At 41.8% G+C, this 26,897-nt stretch overlaps 1 protein-coding gene and 1 long non-coding RNA gene across 2 annotated transcripts; both read right to left on the bottom strand.

Annotated features, from left to right (window-relative positions):
- Positions 1–1,714: 1,714 nt before the first annotated feature.
- Positions 1,715–3,224, bottom strand: LOC137933091 (uncharacterized). Its single transcript, XR_011109115.1, has 3 exons — positions 3,028–3,224; positions 2,705–2,786; positions 1,715–1,820 (listed from the first exon to the last, which is right to left on the bottom strand). It is a non-coding gene; the product is annotated as an uncharacterized lncRNA (long non-coding RNA).
- Positions 3,225–3,260: 36 nt separating this feature from the next.
- LOC137932842 (collagen alpha-2(IV) chain-like) lies at positions 3,261–25,619 on the bottom strand. Its single transcript, XM_068776517.1, has 22 exons — positions 25,532–25,619; positions 24,862–24,906; positions 24,504–24,608; positions 22,606–22,662; positions 21,607–21,663; positions 20,543–20,599; positions 20,169–20,225; positions 19,808–19,864; positions 19,435–19,491; positions 19,074–19,130; positions 18,701–18,757; positions 18,339–18,395; positions 17,969–18,025; positions 16,896–16,952; positions 16,158–16,214; positions 14,645–14,701; positions 13,827–13,883; positions 13,689–13,739; positions 12,771–12,827; positions 12,378–12,437; positions 3,337–11,037; positions 3,261–3,304 (listed from the first exon to the last, which is right to left on the bottom strand). Exons 1-22 carry the CDS (start codon positions 25,617–25,619, stop codon positions 3,261–3,263), a joined length of 8,949 nt encoding a protein of 2,982 aa, XP_068632618.1.
- Between the last annotated feature and the right edge of the window lie 1,278 nt (positions 25,620–26,897).

The raw sequence follows: 26,897 nt of genomic DNA, 5'->3' as shown, positions 1-26,897 counted from the left end.
TATATACCCTAATTAATCTAAGTTATAAAAGTTATGATAAGCTATTAAATACAGTGTTTGTGCCACATAAAGATCAGGAAGATGAGGGTCGGTAAGCAAAACAGCGATATCAAGTAGGTGTGCATGTTTTATTTGTTCTTTAATTCAGCTGTGGTTCAATCATTGTGATCCCGCACTGCAGTTATTATTTGCTTTACAAGTCAAAATAACACTATTTGCCTTTAAACCGTCTACTTCTAATTGTTCTAATAACCTAAAACCGTATTTTATATATACGACGAAGTTTTAGGTTTCACAAATCTGCCATATTTGTTAAGAATAAATATGCCGGATATTTTAATTTTCCAATAAAAATTAACGTAAGTTTACGTATTTTTATTAAACATTATTAAAGAACATATATCAAACATATCTGCAAAGAGGGTAGTTGGAAATATCTTCATATTTTTTGCATTCTTTTGTTCACAGCTCGCCTTGTCACGTTCGGATTGCATGAATGACATTTACGCACAGAAATATTATTTTTTTTTAAATTTAATCGAACTAATTCGTATTTATTTATTGCCGTCATATACTAGTTTTTGAAATGACTAAAATCGAGCAAACGGATTCTGATGTCACTGAATTTGATCAAAATTTACAATTATTTCTAATCTTTATTATTTTAAAAAGAAAATTATATTCGCAAATATGCAAAGCATTTATGACTTGGCTATTGATGTCCAACGTGACGAATTTAAAATTAGGGAGCTCATATTTCAGTCTGCGAATATAGAAAATCTATATAATTTGAGAGGACGCTGGATTTATATAAGGTGTAATCTTGGAAACTGTATTGTATTGTGTAGTAGTAGTGTGTGCGTAATGTATTGTATTGTTAGGTTAAGCTATAACTTTAGCAAAAAATACCGCATCATCGTTTCAATCCGTTAAAACGATACCACGTCTCCCGCCAATACCATTAATTTCATTTGATGGTGATACTCATAAATAGTTGTTGTTTTACTGAAATAGTTGTTGATTTCAATCCTGACTTAAGGGACAGTGAAGAAGTATTTTATTTAGTTGGTAAGTTGACTGTAAAGGTTACTGCTATTTGTGCTGGTATTATACCCCTAGCGCTGGTAACTAATATAATTTGGAAGGCTTTAGTAAGAAAATATGAGACAACCGAGAATTCGCTGGCTATTATTTCGATCAATTTTTGAACCGTTTATGGTTAGACGATTTAAGTGAATAGTGACACATACAAATGACCTAGAAACATGTTTAACAATTTTAACGCATCGGTTGAGGTATTCAAACAATCACAATTAGAGAACCTGGCCTCTGGGCTACCAAAATTATTAGTGCAGTGACCTATATAACATCAGCATTTTTGTTGTTTCGTTTACCATGAATGCTAGGATGACAAAGCTAACTTTTGTTCTATTTAAAGGTCGTTCAATAGGTCGCGTGATAATCATCAGGTATCATATGCTTTGCGTACGCGTAGGTTCTCTGTGAAAAATCTTTAAAACCAGGTTACGATGATGATCTTCTGATATCTTAATGATTATCGCTGTCAGCTTATTTACGGAAAAGATAACTGTTTTTATTGTAAGCATACATTTACAGGGTTTATAAAATTAAACTACAAATTAAGCATGCTCTTGTATTTAGCTATGATTTGCAAATGTAACCTAATCAAAATTAAAAAAATTTAGATAATGAAATAATCGTGGTCCATTTTCATCGCCAGATTCGTCGAACATATCACACTTAAAAGTAGTCTTATTTTATTAAGAGGTGAATATCTTCGCACTCCATGTACATTATACCTGAAAATAATCGTAAGGAATAGTTAAATAGACAGCATTGTCATATTTTTTCTGAACGAAAAATATTTTTATTTACGTGTTAATTTTTAGTTTTCACTCCATTTATTTCACTTTTGAATCAGTTCAAGAAACAAACGCCGTTTTCCATATACGTGTAAGGCTTATTATACCGGTATTACTACTCTAAAATTCACATCCTCTTGAATAAGTTGGTAATAGTAAGTTAATGCTAGTTTTAATCCGTGTTTTTATTTAAGTTAAACTGGGAAGAATTAATGTTTGAACTTATTAGCTGTTTGAGAATATTAAATATTAAATTTAATTTATATGTATAGCGACAAAAATGTTGCAGCACTTTGATAAAATTCCAAATATAAAAACACATTAGTTCCAGCTTAAAAAAAAAATTAAGTGTTGCGTTTAAAAAACTTTCATACAATTAGTTGCGGTAGCAAGTAAAAGTATTAGTCTAAAAAACAGTGCTATGTAAAATTAAGACTACTTCGAATAATCAGTATAATTATAAAATGGTCAACTAGGACCACCAGATGACATCAAACGGTCGATCCTATTGTACAACGAAAATTTATTTGGCAGTTTTAGCAGTAAGTTTTTACATCAGGAACGACGTAGTGTGTGAGTAGTTCGTATAGTACTTCTCCACATTAAACACTAATACTTGATTTAAAAAAGGAAGACATGTAACAGATAAAACACAGTTTAACTTTCAGAGCCATTCGTGTTTTTTGGACAAGTAGATTATCTATTGCAACCTTCTCCTCGCTATATTAAAACTTTTCATTTAGCGGTGACTTAGTTATTGAAGACATAGTCAATATTATGTTATTCGTACATAATTGTGATGTGAAGATATAAATACTTACTAATTGGAACAGAAACAGGAGTTGTGGCCTGTTAGGTAATTTCTATAAATAAATTGATTGTCTTTGTCGTTGCTGTTTTCATCTGAAAAATAATATCCCTTTACTCACGTAAATTCGTAATTCAAAACTAACTCAAGTATCACAAATGAAATTATATTAAAATTTTGTCAATTAAACTCGTCATGAACACTAACATTTCCCCGATGTCGTTTTTCTTTTACTTTTAGATTCGCTTCGGAAAGGATATTTAACTCGTGGAAACTTAGAGAATCTATAAAAAGCTTGAAAAATAATTAGGCTATTTAAAAAACTACACAGCTTACCTCTACCGTACGAAATTTTTCTTCCCAGTCGCCTAAATATAGGAAATGCATAGCGAGTTTTATATCTTCGGTAAATTCTTCCAAGTCGGTATACTACGACAGAGCAGCTTTCCGAACTATGACCATGTGACCCTGGAGGACCACTAGGACCAGGGGGACCAGGAGGACCAGCAGGTCCAGGAGAGCCCTTGTGTCCTGGCGTGTTGCCTGGTGACTTGCCTCCTGGAGGACCACTAGGACCAGGGGGACCAGGTGGACCGGCAGGTCCAGGAGAGCCCTTGTGTCCTGGTGCGTTGCCCGGTGGCTTACCTCCTGGAGGACCAGTAGGTCCTGGGGGACCAGGTGGACCGGCGGGTCCAGAAGAGCCCTTGTGTCCTGGCGCGTTGCCCGGTGGCTTGCCTTCTGAAGGACCACTAGGGCCAGGGGGACCAGGAGGACCGGCGGGTCCAGAAGAGCCCTTGTGTCCTGGCGCGTTGCCCGGTGGCTTACCTCCTGGAGGACCACTAGGGCCAGGGGGACCAGGAGGACCGGCAGGTCCAGGAGAGCCTTTGTGTCCTGGCGCGTTGCCCGGTGGCTTGCCTTCTGAAGGACCACTAGGGCCAGGGGGTCCAGGTGGACCGGCGGGTCCAGAAGAGCCCTTGTATCCTGGCGCGTTGCTCGGTGGCTTGCCTCCTGGAGGACCACTAGGTCCAGGAGGACCAGGTGGACCGGCGGGTCCAGGAGAGCCATTGTGTCCTGGCGCGTTGCCCGGTGGCTTACCTCCTGGAGGACCACTAGGGCCAGGAGGACCAGGTGGACCGGCGGGTCCAGGAGAGCCCTTATGTCCTGGCGCGTTGTTTGGTGGCTTGCTTTCAGGAGGACCGCTAGGGCCAGGAGGACCAGGAGGACCGGCAGGTCCAGGAGAGCCCTTGTGTCCTGGCGCGTTGCCCGTTGGTTTGCCTGCTGGAGGACCAGTAGGACCAGGGGGACCAGGAGGACCAGCAGGTCCAGGAGAGCCCTTGTGTCCTGGCGCGTTGCCCGATGGCTTGCCTCCTGGAGGACCACTAGGTCCAGGGGGACCAGGAGGACCGGCAGGTCCAGGAGAGCCCTTGTGTTCTGGCGCGTTGCCCGGTGGCTTACCTCCTGGAGGACCACTAGGACCAGGGGGACCAGGAGGACCGGCAGGTCCAGGAGAGCCCTTGTGTCCTGGCGTGTTGCCAGATGGCTTGCCTCCTGAAGGACCACTAGGGCCAGGGGGACCCGGAGGACCGGCGGGTCCAGGAGAGCCCTTGTGTCCTGGCGCGTTGCCCGGTGGCTTGCCTTCTGAAGGACCACTAGGGCCAGGGGGACCAGGAGGACCGGCGGGTCCAGGAGAGCCCTTGTGTCCTGGCGTGTTGCCTGGTGACTTGCCTCCTGGAGGACCACTAGGACCAGGGGGACCAGGTGGACCGGCAGGTCCAGGAGAGCCCTTGTGTCCTGGTGCGTTGCCCGATGGTTTGCCTGCTGGAGGACCACTAGGACCAGGGGGACCAGGTGGACCGGCAGGTCCAGGAGAGCCCTTGTGTCCTGGTGCGTTGCCCGATGGTTTGCCTGCTGGAGGACCACTAGGACCAGGGGGACCAGGAGGACCGGCAGGTCCAGGAGAGCCCTTGTGTCCTGGCGTGTTGCCAGATGGCTTGCCTCCTGAAGGACCACTAGGGCCAGGGGGACCCGGAGGACCGGCGGGTCCAGGAGAGCCCTTGTGTCCTGGCGCGTTGCCCGGTGGCTTGCCTTCTGAAGGACCACTAGGGCCAGGGGGACCAGGAGGACCGGCGGGTCCAGGAGAGCCCTTGTGTCCTGGCGTGTTGCCTGGTGACTTGCCTCCTGGAGGACCACTAGGACCAGGGGGACCAGGTGGACCGGCAGGTCCAGGAGAGCCCTTGTGTCCTGGTGCGTTGCCCGATGGTTTGCCTGCTGGAGGACCACTAGGACCAGGGGGACCAGGAGGACCGGCAGGTCCAGGAGAGCCCTTATGTCCTGGCGTGTTGCTTGGTGGCTTGCCTCCTGGAGGACCACTAGGTCCAGTGGGACCAGGTGGACCGGCGGGTTCAGGAGAGCCCTTGTGTCCTGGCGCGTTGCCCGGTGGCTTACCTCCTGGAGGACCAGTAGGTCCTGGGGGACCAGGTGGACCGGCGGGTCCAGAAGAGCCCTTGTGTCCTGGCGCGTTGCCCGGTGGCTTGCCTCCTGGAGGACCACTAGGACCAGGGGGACCCGGAGGACCGGCAGGTCCAGGAGAGCCCTTGTGTCCTGGCGCGTAGCCCGATGGCTTGCCTGCAGGAGGACCAGTAGGACCAGGGGGACTAGGTGGACCGGCAGGTCCAGGAGAGCCCTTGTGTCCTGGCGCGTTGCCCGTTGGTTTGCCTGCTGGAGGACCAGTAGGACCAGGGGGACCAGGAGGACCGGCAGGTCCAGGAGAGCCCTTGTGTCCTGGCGCGTTGCCCGGTGGCTTACCTCCTGGAGGACCACTAGGACCAGGGGGACCAGGAGGACCGGCGAGTCCAGGAGAGCCCTTGTGTCCTGGTGCGTTGCCCGTTGGTTTGCCTGCTGGAGGACCAGTAGGACCAGGGGGACCAGGAGGACCGGCGAGTCCAGGAGAGCCCTTGTGTCCTGGTGCGTTGCCCGTTGGTTTGCCTGCTGGAGGACCAGTAGGACCAGGGGGACCAGGTGGACCAGCAGGTCCCAGAGAGCCTTTGTGTCCTGGCGCGTTGCCCGGTGGCTTGCCTGCAGAAGGACCAGTAGGACCAGGGGGACCAGGTGGACCAGCAGGTCCCGGAGAGCCCATGTGTCCTGGCGCGTTGCCCGGTGGCTTGCCTGCAGGAGGACCAGTAGGACCAGGAGGACCAGGAGGACCGGCAGGTCCAGGAGAGCCTTTGTGTCCTGGCGCGTTGCCCGATGGCTTGCCTCCTGGAGGACCACTTGGTCCAGGAGGACCAGGTGGACCGGCGGGTCCCGGAGAGCCTTTGTGTCCTGGCGCGTTGCCCGATGGCTTGCCTCCTGGAGGACCAGGTGGACCGGCGGGTCCCGGAGAGCCTTTGTGTCCTGGCGCGTTGCCCGATGGCTTGCCTGCAGGAGGACCAGTAGGACCAGGGGGACCAGGTGGACCAGCAGGTCCCGGAGAGCCTTTGTGTCCTGGCGCATTGCCCGATGGCTTGCCTGCAGGAGGACCAGTAGGACCAGGGAGACCAGGTGGACCAGCAGGTCCAGGAGAGCCCTTGTGTCCTGGCGTGTTGCCCGATGGCTTGCCTCCTGAAGGACCACTAGGACCTGGGGGACTAGGTGGACCGGCGGGTCCAGGAGAGCCCTTGTGTCCTGGCGCGTTGCCCGATGGCTTGCCTCCTGGAGGACCACTAGGACCAGGAGGACCCGGAGGACCGGCGGGTCCAGGAGAGCCCTTGTGTCCTGGCGCGTTGCCCGTTGGTTTGCCTGCTGGAGGACCACTAGGACCAGGGGGACCAGGAGGACCGGCAGGTCCAGGAGAGCCCTTATGTCCTGGCGTGTTGCTTGGTGGCTTGCCTCCTGGAGGACCACTAGGTCCAGTGGGACCAGGTGGACCGGCGGGTTCAGGAGAGCCCTTCTGTCCTGGCGCGTTGCCCGGTGGCTTGCCTCCTGAAGGACCACTAGGTCCAGGAGAACCAGGTGGACCGGCGGGTCCCGGAGAGCCTTTGTGTCCTGGCGCGTTGCCCGATGGTTTGCCTCCTGGAGGACCACTAGGACCAGGGGGACCCGGAGGACCGGCAGGTCCAGGAGAGCCCTTGTGTCCTGGCGCGTTGCCCGATGGCTTGCCTGCAGGAGGACCAGTAGGACCAGGGGGACTAGGTGGACCGGCAGGTCCAGGAGAGCCCTTGTGTCCTGGCGCGTTGCCCGTTGGTTTGCCTGCTGGAGGACCAGTAGGACCAGGGGGACCAGGAGGACCGGCAGGTCCAGGAGAGCCCTTGTGTCCTGGCGCGTTGCCCGGTGGCTTACCTCCTGGAGGACCACTAGGACCAGGGGGACCAGGAGGACCGGCGAGTCCAGGAGAGCCCTTGTGTCCTGGTGCGTTGCCCGTTGGTTTGCCTGCTGGAGGACCAGTAGGACCAGGGGGACCAGGTGGACCAGCAGGTCCCAGAGAGCCTTTGTGTCCTGGCGCGTTGCCCGGTGGCTTGCCTGCAGAAGGACCAGTAGGACCAGGGGGACCAGGTGGACCAGCAGGTCCCGGAGAGCCCATGTGTCCTGGCGCGTTGCCCGGTGGCTTGCCTGCAGGAGGACCAGTAGGACCAGGGGGACCAGGTGGACCAGCAGGTCCCGGAGAGCCTTTGTGTCCTGGCGCGTTGCCCGGTGGCTTGCCTCCTGGAGGACTACTAGGACCAGGGGGACCCGGAGGACCGGCAGGTCCAGGAGAGCCCTTGTGTCCTGGCGCGTTGCCCGGTGGCTTGCCTCCTGGAGGACTACTAGGACCAGGGGGACCCGGAGGACCGGCAGGTCTAGGAGAGCCCTTGTGTCCTGGCGCGTTGCCCGATGGCTTGCCTCCTGGAGGACCACTAGGACCAGTGGGACCCGGAGGACCAGCAGGTCCAGGAGAGCCCTTGTGTCCTGGCGCATTGCCTGGTGGCTTGCCTCCTGGAGGACCACTAGGGCCAGGGGGACCTGGAGGGCTGGCAGGTCCAGGAGAGCCCTTGTGTCCTGGCGCATTGCCCGGTGGCTTGCCTCCTGGAGGACCACTAGGGCCAGGGGGACCTGGAGGGCCGGCAGGTCCAGGAGAGCCCTTGTGTCCTGGCGCGTTGCCCGGTGGCTTGCCTGCAGGAGGACCAGTAGGACCAGGGGGACCAGGTGGACCAGCAGGTCCCGGAGAGCCCATGTGTCCTGGCGCGTTGCCCGGTGGCTTGCCTGCAGGAGGACCAGTAGGACCAGGGGGACCAGGTGGACCAGCAGGTCCCGGAGAGCCCATGTGTCCTGGCGCGTTGCCCGGTGGCTTGCCTGCAGGAGGACCAGTAGGACCAGGGGGACCAGGTGGACCAGCAGGTCCCGGAGAGCCTTTGTGTCCTGGCGCATTGCCCGATGGCTTGCCTGCAGGAGGACCAGTAGGACCAGGGGGACCAGGAGGACCGGCAGGTCCAGGAGAGCCCTTGTGTCCTGGCGTGTTGCCCGATGGCTTGCCTCCTGGAGGACCACTAGGACCAGGAGGACCCGGAGGACCGGCGGGTCCAGGAGAGCCCTTGTGTCCTGGCGCGTTGCCCGTTGGTTTGCCTGCTGGAGGACCAGTAGGACCAGGGGGACCAGGTGGACCAGCAGGTCCCGGAGAGCCCTTATGTCCTGGCGCGTTGCTTGGTGGCTTGCCTCCTGGAGGACCACTCGGACCAGCGGGACCAGGTGGACCAGCAGGTCCCGGAGAGCCTTTGTATCCTGGCGCGTTGCCCGATGGTTTGCCTCCTGGAGGACCACTGGGACCAGGGGGACCCGGAGGACCGGCCGGTCCAGGAGAGCCCTTGTGTCCTGGTGCGTTGCCCGATGGCTTGCCTGCAGGAGGACCAGTAGGACCAGGGGGACCAGGTGGACCAGCAGGTCCAGGAGAGCCCTTGTGTCCTGGCGCGTTGCCCGTTGGTTTGCCTCCTGAAGGACCACTAGGACCTGGGAGACTAGGTGGACCGGCGGGTCCAGGAGAGCCCTTGTGTCCTGGCGCGTTGCCCGTTGGTTTGCCTGCTGGAGGACCAGTAGGACCAGAGGGACCAGGTGGACCAGCAGGTCCCGGAGAGCCTTTGTGTCCTGGCGTGTTGCTTGGTGGCTTGCCTCCTGGAGGACCACTCGGACCAGGGGGACCTGGAGGGCCGGCAGGTCCAGGAGAGCCCTTGTATCCTGGCGCGTTGCCCGATGGTTTGCCTCCTGGAGGACCACTGGGACCAGGGGGACCCGGAGGACCGGCCGGTCCAGGAGAGCCCTTGTGTCCTGGCGCGTTGCCCGGTGGCTTGCCTCCTGGAGGACCACTAGGACCAGGGGGACCCGGAGGACCGGCGGGTCCAGGAGAGCCCTTGTGTCCTGGCGCGTTGCCCGTTGGTTTGCCTGCTGGAGGACCAGTAGGACCAGGGGGACCAGGTGGACCAGCAGGTCCCGGAGAGCCTTTGTGTCCTGGCGCGTTGCCCGTTGGCTTGCCTGCAGGAGGACCAGTAGGACCAGGGGGACCAGGTGGACCAGCAGGTCCCGGAGAGCCTTTGTGTCCTGGCGCGTTGCCCGTTGGCTTGCCTGCAGGAGGACCAGTAGGACCAGGGGGACCAGGTGGACCAGCAGGTCCCGGAGAGCCTTTGTGTCCTGGCGCATTGCCCGATGGCTTGCCTGCAGGAGGACCAGTAGGACCAGGGAGACCAGGTGAACCAGCAGGTCCAGGAGAGCCCTTGTGTCCTGGCGTGTTGCCCGGTGGCTTGCCTCCTGGAGGACCAGTAGGACCAGGGGGACCAGGAGGACCGGCAGGTCCAGGAGAGCCCTTTTGTCCTGGCGTGTTGCCCGATGGCTTGCCTCCTGGAGGACCACTAGGACCAGGGGGACCCGGAGGACCGGCGGGTCCAGGAGAGCCCTTGTGTCCTGGCACGTTGCCCGTTGGTTGGCCTGCTGGAGGACCAGTAGGACCAGGGGGACCAGGTGGACCAGCAGGTCCCGGAGAGCCCTTATGTCCTGGCGAGTTGCTTGGTGGCTTGCCTCCTGGAGGACCACTCGGACCAGGGGGACCAGGTGGACCAGCAGGTCCCGGAGAGCCCTTGTGTCCTGGCGCGTTGCCCGATGGCTTGCCTGCAGGAGGACCACTCGGACCAGGGGGACCAGGTGGACCAGCAGGTCCCGGAGAGCCTTTGTGTCCTGGCGCGTTGCCCGATGGTTTGCCTCCTGGAGGACCACTGGGACCAGGGGGACCCGGAGGACCGGCAGGTCCAGGAGAGCCCTTGTGTCCTGGCGCGTTGCTCGATGGCTTGCCTGCAGGAGGACTAGTAGGACCAGGGGGACTAGGTGGACCGGCAGGTCCAGGAGAGCCCTTGTGTCCTGGCGTGTTGCCCGATGGCTTGCCTCCTGAAGGACCACTAGGACCAGGGGGACTAGGTGGACCAGCAGGTCTCGGAGAGCCCTTATGTCCTGGCGCGTTGCCCGGTGGCTTGTCTCCTGGAGGACCAGTAGGACCAGGGGGACCAGGTGGACCAGCAGGTACCGGAGAGCCTTTGTGTCCTGGCGCGTTGCTTGGTGGCTTGCCTCCTGGAGGACCACTAGGACCAGGGGGACCCGGAGGACCGGCAGGTCCAGGAGAGCCCTTGTGTCCTGGCGCGTTGCCCGATGGCTTGCCTGCAGGAGGACCAGTAGGACCAGGGGGACTAGGTGGACCGGCAGGTCCAGGAGAGCCCTTGTGTCCTGGCGCGTTGCCCGATGGCTTGTCTGCAGGAGGACCAGCAGGACCAGGTGGACCAGGAGGACCAGCAGGTCCCGGAGAGCCTTTGTGTCCTGGCGCGTTGCCCGATGGCTTGCCTGCAGGAGGACCAGTAGGACCAGGGGGACCAGGTGGACCAGCAGGTCCAGGAGAGCCCTTGTGTTCTGGTGCGTTGCCCGATGGCTTGCCTGCTGAAGGACCACTAGGACCAGGGGGACTAGGTGGACCGGCGGGTCCAGGAGTGCCCTTGTGTCCTGGCGTGTTGCTTGGTGGCTTGCTTTCAGGAGGGCCGCTAGGGCCAGGGGGACCAGAAGGACCGGCGGGTCCAGGAGAGCCCTTGAGTCCTGTTGTGTTGCCCGGTGACTTGCCTCCTTGAGGACCACTAGGACCTGGGAGACTAGGTGGACCGGCGGGTCCAGGGGAGCCTTCGTGTCCCGAGGTGTTTTCTGGTGGCTTAGTTCCAGTAGGTCCTGGATAACCGGGATAACCTTGTTGTCCTTTATTACCAGGATATCCACTAGGTGCTTTGTTGCCACGTCGCTTTCTTTTTCTGTGATGGGTCTTCTTTTTCCTATGCACTTTAGTGCTTTTTCTCGTTTGCACGTGTAACGGCAATTCTGTAATGATCAAGTTTTGTTAATTCACTTAATCTTATATATATACGGTAGCCTATAGTAATGTAGGCTGCAAGTGCGTGGGCTAATGCCCAACAAATGAAAAGGAGTAGCAAAATACTTCGTAACGTAGTGCTGCGTGAATTTACCCAAACACTTATAAAGGGTTACCAGAAAGGCGGCTCTAATGTCGTGCCTTTTATCGTTTTGTTGTTTCGATTGAATATGAGAATAAGGGAAGCAGCCTCACTTTACGAAATCAAGAGAGGTTATTCCCGTAGAGTAATACTCATAGTAAAATAGCCCAGTATCATTAGTTTGACACTGTATCATGCATGATACAGTTTACAAATTCAGGTTCAGTAAATAGTATTCATAATTAGGTATGCTAAAATACAATAGGTATTAGAAGGGCTTTAAAAATGTTGTCGTTGGAGTGATGGCCACGCTAAATCCTTTCATAGTTAAAAATTAGTCATTGTAGCACAATCATAAATTTTGTTCAAAATCAATTGTTGAGGATCGACAAATACTTACAATTATCTTATTAGTGGGTATAAATAACGACGCACCCGCGTCATTGAAAAACTTTTCTTTCAAGTTACCGGAGCCTTCGTTACGTCTAGATATTATTAGTCGAATATTACAAAACTATTCGAAGCTGTAGCGTATTAACACGTTCACTGCGGCTTGAGGCCGATTCAGCCTCATGGTAGACTTTGCACTGGTGCGGCGCGTAAAACTCGTGTTTTCTCTCTAGTGCGGCGGCTGTTTACACTCAACCGTATGAGATATGACAAAGACAAATATAGCTTTCTTTATGTCTGCGAAGCATTGACACAATATTGTAAAAAAATGATTGAAACATGAGGCAGAAAAGGCCTCAACCGCACTACTAGGAAGTTCAGCTTGAGGCTGATTCGACCTCAGCCGCACCAGCTGAAAGTTCTTCAAAATTGGGCCCGCAGTGAACGTGTTAAAAGTTTTTGTAATCACCAGAAATAGGTTAGTGATGTAGGCCAATCTTACAACACTAATGAGGTTTCCAGTATTTCTCCGTTAAAAAAATTAGTACCATTATAAGTTATTTACACATAAAGATTTAAATTTTAATGCCTACTTTTTAATAGGTGATAGGTAGTTCCAAAGATTGCTACGATAACCGGTCTCGCTCTGCCCGCATTCAGCGACTTCCAAGGTTTTCACCGGACGGTAATTAACGCCCTTTATAATACTGATACTATAGTAAAAATTTTGTACCAAACACCATTATAAAAGCTACTTTCGCTTATGCAGGTATTTAGTGTAAAGTTTAAATGTAAAACTACATTTTAGGACTGTACCACTAGTTTGTGCACTTGAAATTGCAGAAGCAAATGAAGATCCACCGGCAGACGCAATTCCTGCAAAATATTAATTAATTAAATATATGTTTTAAAACAAAATTTTCATTTAAGATTAGTCATTTCATTTTATTTAAACGATTCTTCAACAGCTATTTTTCTCAAAAATTTATACTTGATTCGTTGAAGATATGTACCAAAATAATTTTAATATAATAAGTTATTTCGTTAATAAATGTTGAAGAAAAACATTAAATCAGGCAGAAATAAATATGATGTTTATTGGCGATTAAATAGGGAAATCAATATTTACATATATTAAAAATGTTTTAGTTCATACATGTAAATATTGACTCTTATAATATAAAAATAATAATTAGTGGATTCATTTACCTTGTGCCACACTTTGTGCATTGGTAACGCCTCTACTAAAACCTTCGTTGCCAGCAGCTGAAAAATACGCAAATAGTCACGTCTGTATTATTGAGTACGTTTATTAGACTTTTGTAAAATTTTGTACAGCCTTTAAACCTTAGAAAATGCAGATATGTTTTCGTTAAACGAACCAGTAACTACATTTTTTTAGATCTGACTTTCGTCAGCAATAATAGCCTAGTTTGTATAGTGAGTACCTACGAGTATTTATCTTTATGTACTGCAATGTTGCGGACTGCGAGTAACTTTGAAATATTAAAAAAAAAATTCTATGCCTTCTATGAATGTAAAAACTATTAAACAATTGAAGCGTTGGGTACAGTCAGAGCGATATATTTCCTGAACAGTTTCTCACTTTGCTGTGGATAGGGAGCTCAAATAGTGCTAGCTTGTTCATTCATGAAGAAGCAAAGAGCATCTTATGACCTAAGACATAAGCATAGTAATTCGACTATGGAGGCCAACAGGATAAAACGAGGCGCCGATGCCTTAGCTTCTGCAGCGCATATGAAGTTGTGAAAAGATAAGAGAGTCGGCATTACTATAAGCCTTCGTTACTCTTGCTTCTGGGCGTGGTCACGAATATGATTAGATAATGTGGAAGTGAAGTGATTTAAAAACAGAACTACTAAAGTAGGGTTTTGAATTTCAAGACTTGTGCTTGTAAGTGCTTGTTTCTCTTGTCTATGCGAAATAGACGGAACCCACGTTTAAAATGTGCGATTCATTTTCCTACACCTTTGTCAACGCAACCTGCCTACATAATAATAATTAGTGATCTAAATTTCTGTCAAAATGAATTTTATAAAAACGAGGAATAGGTAGAGGAGCTTATGGAGAATTTCAGACTACGAGAATATAATAAGAGTAACATACCCTGCACAGCACTGAACGCGCCAGCTGTAGAAAATCCGATGTCACCGTTTACTGTGTACATAAAATGTACCTATGTTAAGAATATTCATAAAACAAACGGTCTAATCTTTATAGTTAAAATTATGTTTTATAAATTACTTTGTGCTGAGCCAAGTGCTCCGGACGACGAAAATGCAATGCCACCTCCGCTGTTAGCTGCACAGATAATAAATTTATAATTTTATGTTAATTTTTATTCTCTTGTACGATTACGGATAAAATTTTAATTTTCTGCACATATTTATATTGGTTATTTTTTTGATTATATATTTAAAAAAGTTATTATTTTAGTAAAAACAAAAACAATATGGTGTAGAAATACCTTGGGCACCGCTAACGGCTTCGGTAGTTGCGTATCTGCCATCACTCACACCTGTCGCTGTTTAATAAACCCCTATCATTATTTTAAGATGTTTATTTATTTGTTTTATGTAAATATTGTTATAAGTAATAAAGTTAGTAAGTTTATATTTTCCTCGCACATATATCTATTATTAGTTATATTGTGTTAGATTTTATACAGGTATATATATAGTTAGATTAACTTTGTTATAAATTTAAAATGATGTATCGTTTGTACACTGTTTCACGGAAACATCTAACATACTCCTTTCAAAGCGGATTGTTGTATTTTTGGTCACATAAACTGTTGACGGATGATGACCAGCTGGTCGCAGTCCCATACGCGGGACCGATGAGGTCCGAGCGACGCTCGATATCACAGCAGCCGAATCAATACACAACGCCGAAGACTGGCACAAATGGCCTAACATAACTTTTCAAAAAAGGATTACGGTCTTTAGTTGTAAAGGACACGATGCTAGAAATCCATTGTATATTACAATAGGAAATGAGTTCAACTGCTCATTTTTTAAAATTCCTAAAAAATGAATTTAATATAATACATTGGAACATACCTTGCGCACCACTGGTTGCTTTAACCGTTTCGTATCCACCTTTACTGACGCCCGTAACTATATTTTAATCATAATCATTAATTGAATACACTTAAAAATGTAAATTGCCTATTTATAATCGTAAATAACTCGTGCATGAGACGGGCCGTTGCGGCCGGAAAGTTCTCAAGTGGCAACTACGACTAGGCAGACAGCCTTCCACTGGAGGCCTGTACACGACCCAAACCTACAGAGGTGGGCTGATAGTCAAGGTCGCGGGAAGTCGCTGGATTTGGGCATCGCAAGACCGATAGCGATCCTTGGGGGGCGGCCCATACATTTCAATGATCGAGGTGATAATTATTGTAATTTGTAAATATGACGAGAAATTACCAACATTTGATTTCTTAACTTAACTTTGATAACTAACCTAACGTTTATTTAATAACTTTTTATTGTAAATCACGGGGACATAAAAATAGATCAGATGAAATAGGCAAAAATGAAGCACAAAAGGCGGGCAGAATCGCAAACGTTTTTTTTCCTTGGTTTCGACTTCATTATTAAGAAAAATATAGTGAACAGCAATCAACTGATAAATGTTGTAAATTATTGTCCAAAAATATAAAATACAAATAGTAATAAAAGTTTAATTGAAAATGTTATATTTGCGGTTCAAGCAAAATGCTTATAAGTCAAGAAAGCTGTTTGTTTTTTTCGTCTACTAAAAAAGAAAATCGAATAAAAATATATCTAATAAATACAATTTGCATTAATTATATAAGATTGAAACTGCTCACAAAAAAGTTTCTAAAGGATCGGCAGATTGCAAACCCCAGCGTGGCGATAATTGTATGTCTATAGGAGATAGATATCCTTGGTGGAGGCCTATGCCTTGCAGTGGGCGTCTATGGGCTGTAACGACGACGGCAGCGACTAGTCGAATGAAAGAAAACCACAAGGGATTAGTAAGACACAAGGTGGACAGATCATTTCGATGTTAAGGTCGTCAGAAAATGCTGAATACTTTATGTTATACATTATACTATATTATGCATGTAATACCTCCGATCTTGGAAATCTTTGGTTGAAGCCTATACCCTGCAATGGTCTTTCTACGACTAAAATAATGATGATGATGATGTTAAAAGCATATATAAATATTAGAAATATTTATAAATGCTTTTAACAATTTTTAATTTTTATATTTATGAGTATATAAATATTAGAAATAAAGGTAGTAAATAGTACAACATTATTACCTCCTGCGTCGCTGGTTGAGCCAACCGCAACTGATCCGCTTTTACTTACGCCGATAGCTATATAAGAAATCGCCGTCATTATTAAACCATATTCGTAAATTTTGTTAAATTAAGAGGTACGAACTAAATTAACAATACAAAATGTTTTCCAAATTGTTACGTATATGTATATAAATAAGTATTTTTTTTTAGCTGAAAATAATGTTATATTATTTTCGATAAATATGCATATTCGATACAAATAAAAATGATAAGGTATGACATAAGATTACCATGAGCGTCGCTGATTGTGCCAACTGTTGCAGATCCGCTTTCAGTTGTGCCGATAGCTATTTAATAAATCAAAATCACTATTTGAATCCATTTAAGGACCTACTATGTTGTTGTAGGAAAAAATGCTCAGGTGACAGTAGCATATTTAGAAGCTGTTTCCCGGCACCTTTCCCTTTTTCTTGAAACCCTCTTGGGAGTGGAATTTCATAAAATTCTTAGCTTACTTAGCGACGAAAGGAACATTCTCAATAAATTTCAAATCTCTAAGACTTATGGTTTCAGAGATATCGTGATGGACCAGGAAGATATAAAAAGGTAATTAGAATATTCTAAAAACTTCCAACGAAGTGTTTTTTGTTGCGTTGAATTGTAAGATTCGAACAAAACTACCAATATTTAATGGAATCAGGCGTTCCTTCGCGGAAGTCCATCTTAAGTAAGAAAAGGACCAGTATTTAGCCACTTCCGCACATGCAGTGGTAGTCGTGCAATGAAATGCACCGCCCGCCAGCCCGCTGATAAATGCGCATGCAATGTGTTTCACCCCTCCACGGGGCATCTTCAGGAGCTATTTTACACCGATTAGTAGTAGTAGTAGTAGATTTAAAAAATGATACATGCATTTGTATATATTTTTTGAGAATAATTTAAAAAAAAATTTCGATATAAAGATATAATTATCGATAAATTTTCACATTCGATACAAATCATTAGGGTTCGATATGATTTAAAATTACCTTGCGCACCGCTGGATGTACCAACCGTAGCAGATCCGCCTTTGCTTACGCCAACAGCTATATAAGATATGACTGATATTAATTAAATATATAAAAACAACTATTTGTGTCATTACGTACAAAAGCATCGGTCAGTTGGTACTTGTAATTAATTTTGATTTGAGAAAGGTAAATAAAATTAGATTGGTATTAATTCAATATAATACAACTATATTTTTCGTTAAAAAATTTAGTTTCTAAAAATATTTTACTTATTAACGGTTCGAACGAAAACCCTTTATGGAGTACTTTTCAAAAACTACAAAATTAAAATGGTTTTTAAATTTACAGGGAGATAAAAGGATTATCGTAAGTAAATATTATTTCCATCAAAATCATTTAAAACAATAAAACATGTATTTATACCTTGGGCGTCGGTGGCTGCGCCGACCACCGCGGATCTGCCTTTGGTTACGCCGATAGCTATATTACATTCGTTATTAATTATTAACATTAATATTATGTATATTAATAATTTTTTACATCATTACGAATAGGAATTGATTGTCAGTTGAAAGTTATACTTTAGGTTGAACTTTGTGGTAAGTAATTAAATGGTATAATAAGTTTCAAAACTGGGTTTGTTAGTCAATTAAATCGCTTAATAAAGTTTTAATAATTACAAAACGAAAGTGGTTTGTAAAATTGCTAGTGGGCAAAAAAGTATTAATAAAAAGTAAAAAAAGTAAATAAATTTTAGTAAATCAATACCTTCCGCATCGCTGGATGTGCCAACCGCCACAGAACCGCCTTTACTTACGCCGATAGCTATGCAATAAATTATCGATATTAATAGAACTGTTAGTAAGTTGATAATTAAGCATTATGTTAGATTTTGAAGTAGGTACTTAAAGTGTACAATAAATAAAAAAAAAGTTTTACTACCACACGGTTAGACTTAAATCAAAAAAATTTAAAAACGAAAATTGTATTGTGAATTTACATGTAAACAAAAAATTGGAATGTAAAGATTATTTTCGCTATATCTGTACATTTAATACAGGTCAATAATACATAGCTTATTGTAAGGTTACCTTCCGCGCCGCTGGCTGTGCCAACCACCGTAGATCCACCTTTGCTTTCGCCAACAGCTGTGTAAAAAATCATTGATATCAATTAAATATACAAAATAAACTACTCGTATCATCGTACCATTATGCATAAAATGTCGGTCAGCTGTTCCTTATACATTAAATTGGATGTTGAACTAAGTAGTAAAGTGTATTTGAAGTTCTGTATTTAAAAGGTTCTATTAAATCGTTTAATAAATTGACTTTTAAAAAATACAAAACGGGAAAGTATTTTGAATTTACGTGTAAACAAAAAACTGGAATGTAAACATAATTTTCGCTAAATCTGTACATTTAATACAGGTCAATAATACATAGCTTATTGTAAGGTTACCTTCCGCGCCGCTGGCTGTGCCAACCACCGCAGATCCACCTTTGCTTACGCCAACAGCTGTAAAATAAATCATTGATATCAATTAAATATACTAGAAAGCCATCATCGTATCATTATGCACAAAATGTCAGTCAGTTGGTCTTTATACATTAAATTGGATGTTGAACTAAGTAGTAAAGTGTATTTGAAGTTTTGTTTTTAAAAGATTCGATTAAATGGTTAAAAGAAGTGACTTTTAAAAAACACAAAACGGGAAAGTATTGTGAATTCACGTGTAAACAAAAATTGAAATGTAAAGATAATTTTCGCTAAATCGATACATTAAATGAAGGTCAATAACACATAGCTTGTTGTAAGGTTACCTTCCGCGCCGCTGGCTGTGCCAACCACCGCAGATCCACCTTTGCTTACGCCAACAGCTGTATAATAAATCATTGATATCAATTAAATATACTAGAAAGCCATCATCGTATCATTATGCACAAAATATCGGTCAGTTATTCCTTATACATTAAATTGGATGTTGGACTAAATAGTAAAGTGTATTTGAAGTTTTGTATTTAAAAGATTCGATAAAATGGTTTAATGAAGTGACTTTTAAAAAATACAAAACGGGAAAGTATTGTGAATTTACATGTTTACAAAAAATTAGAAAAAATTGAAATGTAAAGATAATTTCCGCTAAATCTGTACACTTAATACTGGACAATAATATATAGCTTATTGTGAGGTTACCTTCCGCGCCGCTGGCTGTGCCAACCACAGCAGATCCACCTTTGTTTACGCCAACAGCTGTATAATAAATCATTGATATCAATTAATGTACTAAAAAAACATCATCGTATCATTATGCACAAAATGTCAGTCAGTTGGTCTTTATACATTAAATTGGATGTTGAACTAAGTAGTAACGTGTATTTGAAGTTTTGTTTTTAAAAGATTCGATTAAATGGTTAAAAGAAGTGACTTTTAAAAAACACAAAACGGGAAAGTATTGTGAATTCACGTGTAAACAAAAATTGAAATGTAAAGATAATTTTCGCTAAATCGATACATTAAATGAAGGTCAATAATACATAGCTTGTTGTAAGGTTACCTTCCGCGCCGCTGGCTGTGCCAACCACCGCAGATCCACCTTTGCTTACGCCAACAGCTGTATAATAAATCATTGATATCAATTAAATATACTAGAAAGCCATCATCGTATCATTATGCACAAAATGTCGGTCAGTTATTCCTTATACATTAAATTGGATGTTGAACTAAGTAGTAAAGTGTATTTGAAGTTTTGTATTTAAAAGATTCGATAAAATGGTTTAATGAAGTGACTTTTAAAAAATACAAAACGGGAAAGTATTGTGAATTTACATGTTTACAAAAAATTAGAAAAAATTGAAATGTAAAGATAATTTCCGCTAAATCTGTACACTTAATACTGGACAATAATATATAGCTTATTGTGAGGTTACCTTCCGCGCCGCTGGCTGTGCCAACCACAGCAGATCCACCTTTGTTTACGCCAACAGCTGTATAATAAATCATTGATATCAATTAATATACTAAAAAAACATCATCGTATCATTATGCACAAAATGTCAGTCAGTTGTTCCTTATACATTAAATTGGATGTTGAACTAAGTAGTAAAGTGTATTTGAAGTTTTGTTTTTAAAAGATTCGATTAAATGGTTTAATGAAGTGACTTTTAAAAAACACAAAACGGGAAAGTATTGTGAATTCACGTGTAAACAAAAATTGAAATGTAAAGATAATTTTCGCTAAATCGATACATTAAATAAAGGTCAATAATACATAGCTTGTTGTAAGGTTACCTTCCGCGCCGCTGGCTGTGCCAACCACCGTAGATCCACCTTTGCTTACGCCAACGGCTGTATAATAAATAATTGATATCAATTAAATGTACTAAAAACCATCATCGTATCATTATGCACAAAATGTCGGTCAGTTGTTCCTTATAGATTAAATTGGATGTTGGACTAAGAAGTAAAATGTGTTTGAAGTTTTGTATTTAAAAGATTCGATTAAATCGTTTAATGAAGTGACTTTAAAAAAATACAAAACGGGAAAGTATTTTGAATTTTCGTGTTTACAAAAAATTAGAAAAAAATTGGAATGTAAAGATAATTTTCGCTAAATCTGTTTACTTAACACTAACTTAATAATACATAGCTTATTGTGAGGTTACCTTCCGCGCCGCTGGCTGTACCAACCACTGCAGATCCACCTTTACTTACACCAACAGCTGTGTAATAAATAATTTATATTAATCAAATATACAAAAAAGCTATCGTCTTATCATTATGCACAAAATGTCTATCAGTTCATACTTATACATCAAATTGGATTTCGAACTATGTATTTGAAGTTTTGTATTCATAGGTTCGACTGAATCGCTTAATGAAGCGACTTTTAAAAAATACAAACCGGTAGTGTTTTCTAAATGTACGTGTGAATAAAAATATAGCAAAAATTAGAACGTAGAAATAATTCGCTAAATTTGTATATTCGATACATACATACAGTTAATAAAATATAGTAAGCTTTGACATAGATTATTGTAAGGCTACCTTTCGCCTCGCTGACGGTGCCGACGGTCACAGAACCGCCTCTATTTACGCCGACAGCTACTGATATTAATTAAATACAAATATATATATATATATATATATATATATATAAAATATTTGTTTCATTATGTGCAAATTATGGGTCAGTTGGTACTTGTATTTTAAGTATGATTTGTGATAATAGGTAAGTAAAGTGTATAATAATTTTAAGTATAGTTATTTTTGAACGTGTCGACTAATCGCTTAATGAAACAAGTTTAAAAATTACAAAACGAAAGTAATTTGGAAATTTAAGTGTAGACAAATAATGATAAATTAAAAAATATAATACCTTGCGCTTTGCTAGCTGTGCCTACCCCTTCATACCCGCCTTTGTTTACGCCAATAGCTGTGTAATAAATCATTGACATTAATTAGTATGTATAAAAACACTTCTTTGTATCGTTATAAACAAAATTGTCGGTAAGTTGATATTTGAAGGTTGTGTTGGAATTGGAAGTATGTGGCTAAGAGTATAATAATTATCAAATGAAGCTTTATACGCGGTTCGATATAAAAGCTCTTGTTAACTAAATGAAAAATAGGATTTAAATTTATGCGGAGAAAAAAAAATATTTAAATATAATTACCGATGATTCTGTATATTCGACACATATCAATTAAACATAGTTAGTCAAATTACCTTGCGCGCCGCTTGTTGTGCTAATCGTCGCAGATCCGCCTTTGCTAACGCCGATAGCTATATAATAAATCAAAAATATTTCAAAATATATTTAAATGCTTTCTTTACCTAAAAGTAATACGTATTATCGATAAATTTGCAAAATGGGATATTTTTATAACAACTATCGGAAAGCAACATTATCTTGAGCACCGCTAAGTGCACCTGTCACCGCGGATCCAATGTTACTTACGCCGATAGCTTTTAACATGTAATATGTACGATTTTGTTACTTTACGATTAAACTTATATACATGCTGATTAGAAATAAGTGTGAAAGCTTTAAAGGAGTGAATGTACAGCTCATTTGTCAGCAATAATCTTTAAGGTTTTTGAACCCATTTCTAATCACCTTGTATAAAATAATCAATCTAAAATGGTAATGCATTTTTTAATAGCGAGTCTAGTAACTTTATGAAGTCCGTAGGTACAGGTAACCATAATTAATTTTAATATTTAGTAATCCGGATATTAAAAAATCTTTTTATATACGTTTATTATTTTTAAAACCTTTGATTTTGGAACCTTTAAAACTACATGCCCTCTGCATTCACCACTTTAAATCTTTCACGATAATCGATCTTTATCCACAGGGATACTAATTCTCGTGATAGACAACGTATGAAGTAAAGTTAGCTTGCTAGGGTGATGAAAGAGGCTGAATGCAAGTCCGGTTCCATTAGAAATCTATGGGGGAGACCTGTGTGCGGCAGTAAACGACCTATGCCTGAAATGATGATGCCACATAAAGAAAAACCCCACATTTTAATACTAATGTAACTATGAGTTAACTTTTCATAATTTTGAATTAGACGCGTCATACGAGTATCATATGTAATTTAAATAGCAACTGAAATGTCATAGAAATCAGAGGTTATGTTTGTTAGAAGCATTTTTTTCTCAAAAGTTAGTAAGCTTATGGCTAAAAGTGGGAATATCACTGAAATGATTAAATGTTACCTTGTGCGTCGCTAACTGCGCCGGTGACTGTCGATAGGCCATTACTTATGCTAGTCGCTGTGCAAAAAATCGCAATTACAATTTAATAAATTCAATATTGATGTTGTTAACATATAAAAATAATAAAACACAAATATTCAGACAGATTAAAATCTCCTAATCTTTTACACCCTTAACGAATCACTGCATACTTTATTACTCATATTACATAACACTTGTAAACATGTCGCTGATATAAAATATGTTTATGTTAATAGTGTATATATCTGTAGTATCATTAAACCCTATAGTTGCATTCTTATAATAATTGATGAAGTTTTTAAATGACAAGTTGAAAAATGAATATATAACGAGAGGAATATTTATACGTTAAACTTTAATACTTTAACAACAATGTTATATTAGTAAAATAGTCGACTAGCTTTTAATCGTAAATTAGATATGAAAAAGTTTAGGAATCCATTACAAAAAATAGTTTGTGTTTTTAAATACAACACATTTGAATTCAAAATCATACGATTTGTGCTAAAATCATTATTTAGTAATAATTTAAAGTTGTTTTTCTATTTAGAAATATTATTTTAGTAATCTTTTGTTTTTTGATAGTTTATTGACTCATTTTTATGAGATTTAGTTTGTTATAGCAAACAAATTCTTTATTTTCAAAATATAAAGTAATCGGGAGCATAATTCGGATTACAAATTTATTTTTCTGTAACTGTTAGACGGGGGAGCCAGAGAGGGCCGCCGTAAGGTTTGTTACTCGGGAGGCTTTTTAATCATGATGTCGTATTCGATGAGAGAACAACACGCGTTTATTACAAAAGTGTATTGAAAGGTTTTGACCTTTCAATACACTTACATTTGTGTCCGATTGCGTGTCGACAGTTTTGTTCTTGATACAATATTTAACGGTTAAGTGATGTGCCAAGTGAAAACCTGATTCGGTCGTGAGTGCGGACTTGTAAAAACATGGAACTCAGTCATCGCGCAAGAGAGCGGCAGCTCTAGGGCTCCCAGAGACCATTGTGCACGAAATAATGAAGAGCCATCTTAAAGGATCTTCCACTTTTAAGATTAATCGAATATCTTATGTTTTTTATCATAATTTATTTAATAGGATAAAATACGACGACAAATATATTCTTTGAATATTAATATTTTCTTAAAGTTACTTTCGAAACGAAAAACAACTATATGCACTTTTGTATATATAGTACTTGATAGAGCATCGTCATTTTAAAACATGAAATGATTAAAAATAGATTTTTATTCTAGAAAAACAATTTTAAATTAAGTAACAAATTAATTAAAAAATCCATTACTTTTTCATATATTTTTTATACGTTCCTTAAATCTCTGTTTCTAAAGTGCGTTTTGCAATAACACATTTAGGATTTTGGGTAAAGTTTCGTGTGTAGATAATTGGCAACAATAGACATAATAAAAAGATAATAATAATGATAATAGATATAGTAATCTCTGCTCACCGTGGGATACCGCCACTGCGCCTGCTTTAGCTGTTTATAAAAAAATTATATCAATGCCTAAGATCTAAGATTTTATAATAAAATAAATAATAAACATCAATCTTTTCTTTCAAACTTCATCTATCATCACCAACTGAGCTGCAGGACTTTAGCTGTTTGTCGCTGGCAACACATATTGAAGACCTTTCTCTCAATATATTGAAAGATGTTGGACAAGAAGATGTTTGGAAGTTTCCAAAACGGTGCGTAGCAGAGTTGGTTTTTATAAAGTTGAATAGAGCTATGTTTATTCTGTGTAACTACATGACTCGATGTACATCATTATATAGGTAACAAAAATAATTGTGACCCAAGAAAATACAGAACGCCACAAATTATCTTTACCACTACATTCGAAAAAGTGAGTACCTGATGCGCCTTCCGTGGTAAATTCCTCGCTTGATTCTGGATCCTCATCTGATTCAGATTCGCTTTCAACTGTATCATATTCTTCATACGAGTCGTCATCTCCATCTGTACATTAATGTACATGAAAGATAATTAATGTTTCGTCAAAATCACTCTCAGGATAACTCATGAATATTAAAAAAAAATGAAAATATAACTATCGAAGGTGATATATCTACAATTTACTTCTGTTTATAATTAAAAGTATTTTCTATTGTCAAATAAATAAATTACAGTTTATATTAAAAAAAAATAGTTGAAATTTAATTATATACCCTTTTTAATATTTTACAATTGTAATGTTGCAATTTACACTTACCAGTTTTTGTAGTTACAATTTCACTTCCATTACCAGTAGTAACGGCTGAAATATAAATAAAAATTACCTTTACACATTTTTTAATTTGTAGCGTAATATATTTATATAATATATTACAATTACTTTAACAGCAGAAGTTAAATTACACTGTAGACTACAGAGTCTAAAAAATAAAATTTAAACATTTATACAGATAAATGTTTAAATTTTATTTTATACTCTATGATTGGATTTAAAAACTAAAAAGGGGTGAATCGTGTGAAAAAAGTGAAAAGTGCTCTAGTCAAAAATAAGCTTTATATATTTTACATCTATACATCCCATCGGCTTGTTGTAAAGAAGTAATTTTAAAATATGTTACATCAATTATTTTTTAATAGGAATTCGATAGGCCAATAACTTCAAAGGGATAGGTAGTAAACATTAATGTATTTGATTATGTATTAAAACGAATTTTTTCAACGCTTTTTCTTACTATATTTTCATCAAGTTATTTATTATTTGTGAAACCATTTAATTTTGCATAAGATGTACCAAAACATTAACTGACAGCAAATCAGCTACACATTTATCACTTTAAAACATTTAGATCTACATAAAACCAATCACCATGTATAAAAAAAATATTATGTTTACGTTGAAAATGTCTTACAAAATATAAAAGACTTACGTAGAGTTTTAGGAATCGAATTAGTAGCTAATATCACATGATTAAAAACTAATATCGTGAAAATTGTCGAGTAAATTTTAGGCCCCATTATGGGCTGCCAACTCAAATATTTTTTTTCGCAACGACTTATATAAGTTTGGCAGTAATTAAAAGTTTATTGTGTGATATGAAAAACCATTACACTTTATTACACAGTCATGATTTACATACGTGCGATGCTCTCGTGATTTATTCAGTAATAAATACTACTAAAAATTATTTTATTTTAGGTTAATAACACGTACGGTAATGTTAATGTAAGCGGGCGTAGCATTGCGGATATCGTAAAGGGAAATTTCATAAGTCAATTGATTCGTAGATAGGAGATTAAAAATATATGAATTAATCTATTCAAGACAGCACTAAGACCAGTCATCATGGCGGTCATTGTAATAATAGCATCTTTCATCTTAAAGCTTTAAATATTCCAAACACGCACTGATCTGAGGAAAACCCCCAAAAAACTCAGTTGGGTTATTCTTGGGGACACTAACAATTCTTTAATTCAGTAGCAGAGAAATTCATTCACAGGTTTTATTATCACCTAAAATCCTTCGCAACGCAAGGATTTTTTAAGTTTTTGTCATTTAATACTCAAAAAATATTTTTTTCTAGTACATAAAGATGTATCTTATGTTAGAATGTAATAAGAGTAAATATGGATTTGGACTTGTTTTAGTCAATACACAACAATATTATGGCTGATTAATGTACCGTCACTCATACTGCCATTTAGTAAAATATTCCATCGGATCTATTGAAACGAAATATTAATTACCCTTACAGCTTTATCTCCCTGAAAAGCCACTCAACAATATGTACATTACGAATACGTTGTCGGAATTGTATTTTAATACGTATGTAAATAGGTCAAGAAGCACTCAGCTCTTGTGATCTCTTATAATTTGCCTTATTGTTCAGAGTTAAATCACAGTGGGGGCACCTCTTCACAATGCCGTTTGAGACCCTTTGATGCATGACTAATATGAGTATTAATCCCATGAGAGCTTGTCATCCGATTTACGCTAATATAGAAACGGAGGTGCTTTTCGTATGAATTTGGGTTTATGTTCGAAGTAATAGGGATGCACCTAAAAAGTTTAATTCTAAATTGTATGAAAAAAATTGCTAAATTTAAAAGTGCCCATAAAATACTAATTAATTTTTGCTATGGGCACGGGGGCTTGGTTTTTAATGGTTATATTTTGTTCTGTTTGCGGCTGGAATCCTTGTGGTACAGAAATCAAACGTTAATTCCATACCGTGTATTAGTAAATGTAGCTCTTTTATGTAATTGTAACAAATAGTTTATAACGGTATTTAAACC

This window comes from Battus philenor, unplaced genomic scaffold (assembly GCF_028537555.1).
Source record: "Battus philenor isolate CCGP_79_NKW_IND1 unplaced genomic scaffold, ilBatPhil1.0.hap1 SCAF_12, whole genome shotgun sequence".
Taxonomy (NCBI): Eukaryota; Metazoa; Arthropoda; class Insecta; order Lepidoptera; family Papilionidae; genus Battus; species Battus philenor.
Note: the sequence above shows the minus strand (reverse complement) of the source record. Positions and strands in the feature narration are given on the sequence as shown.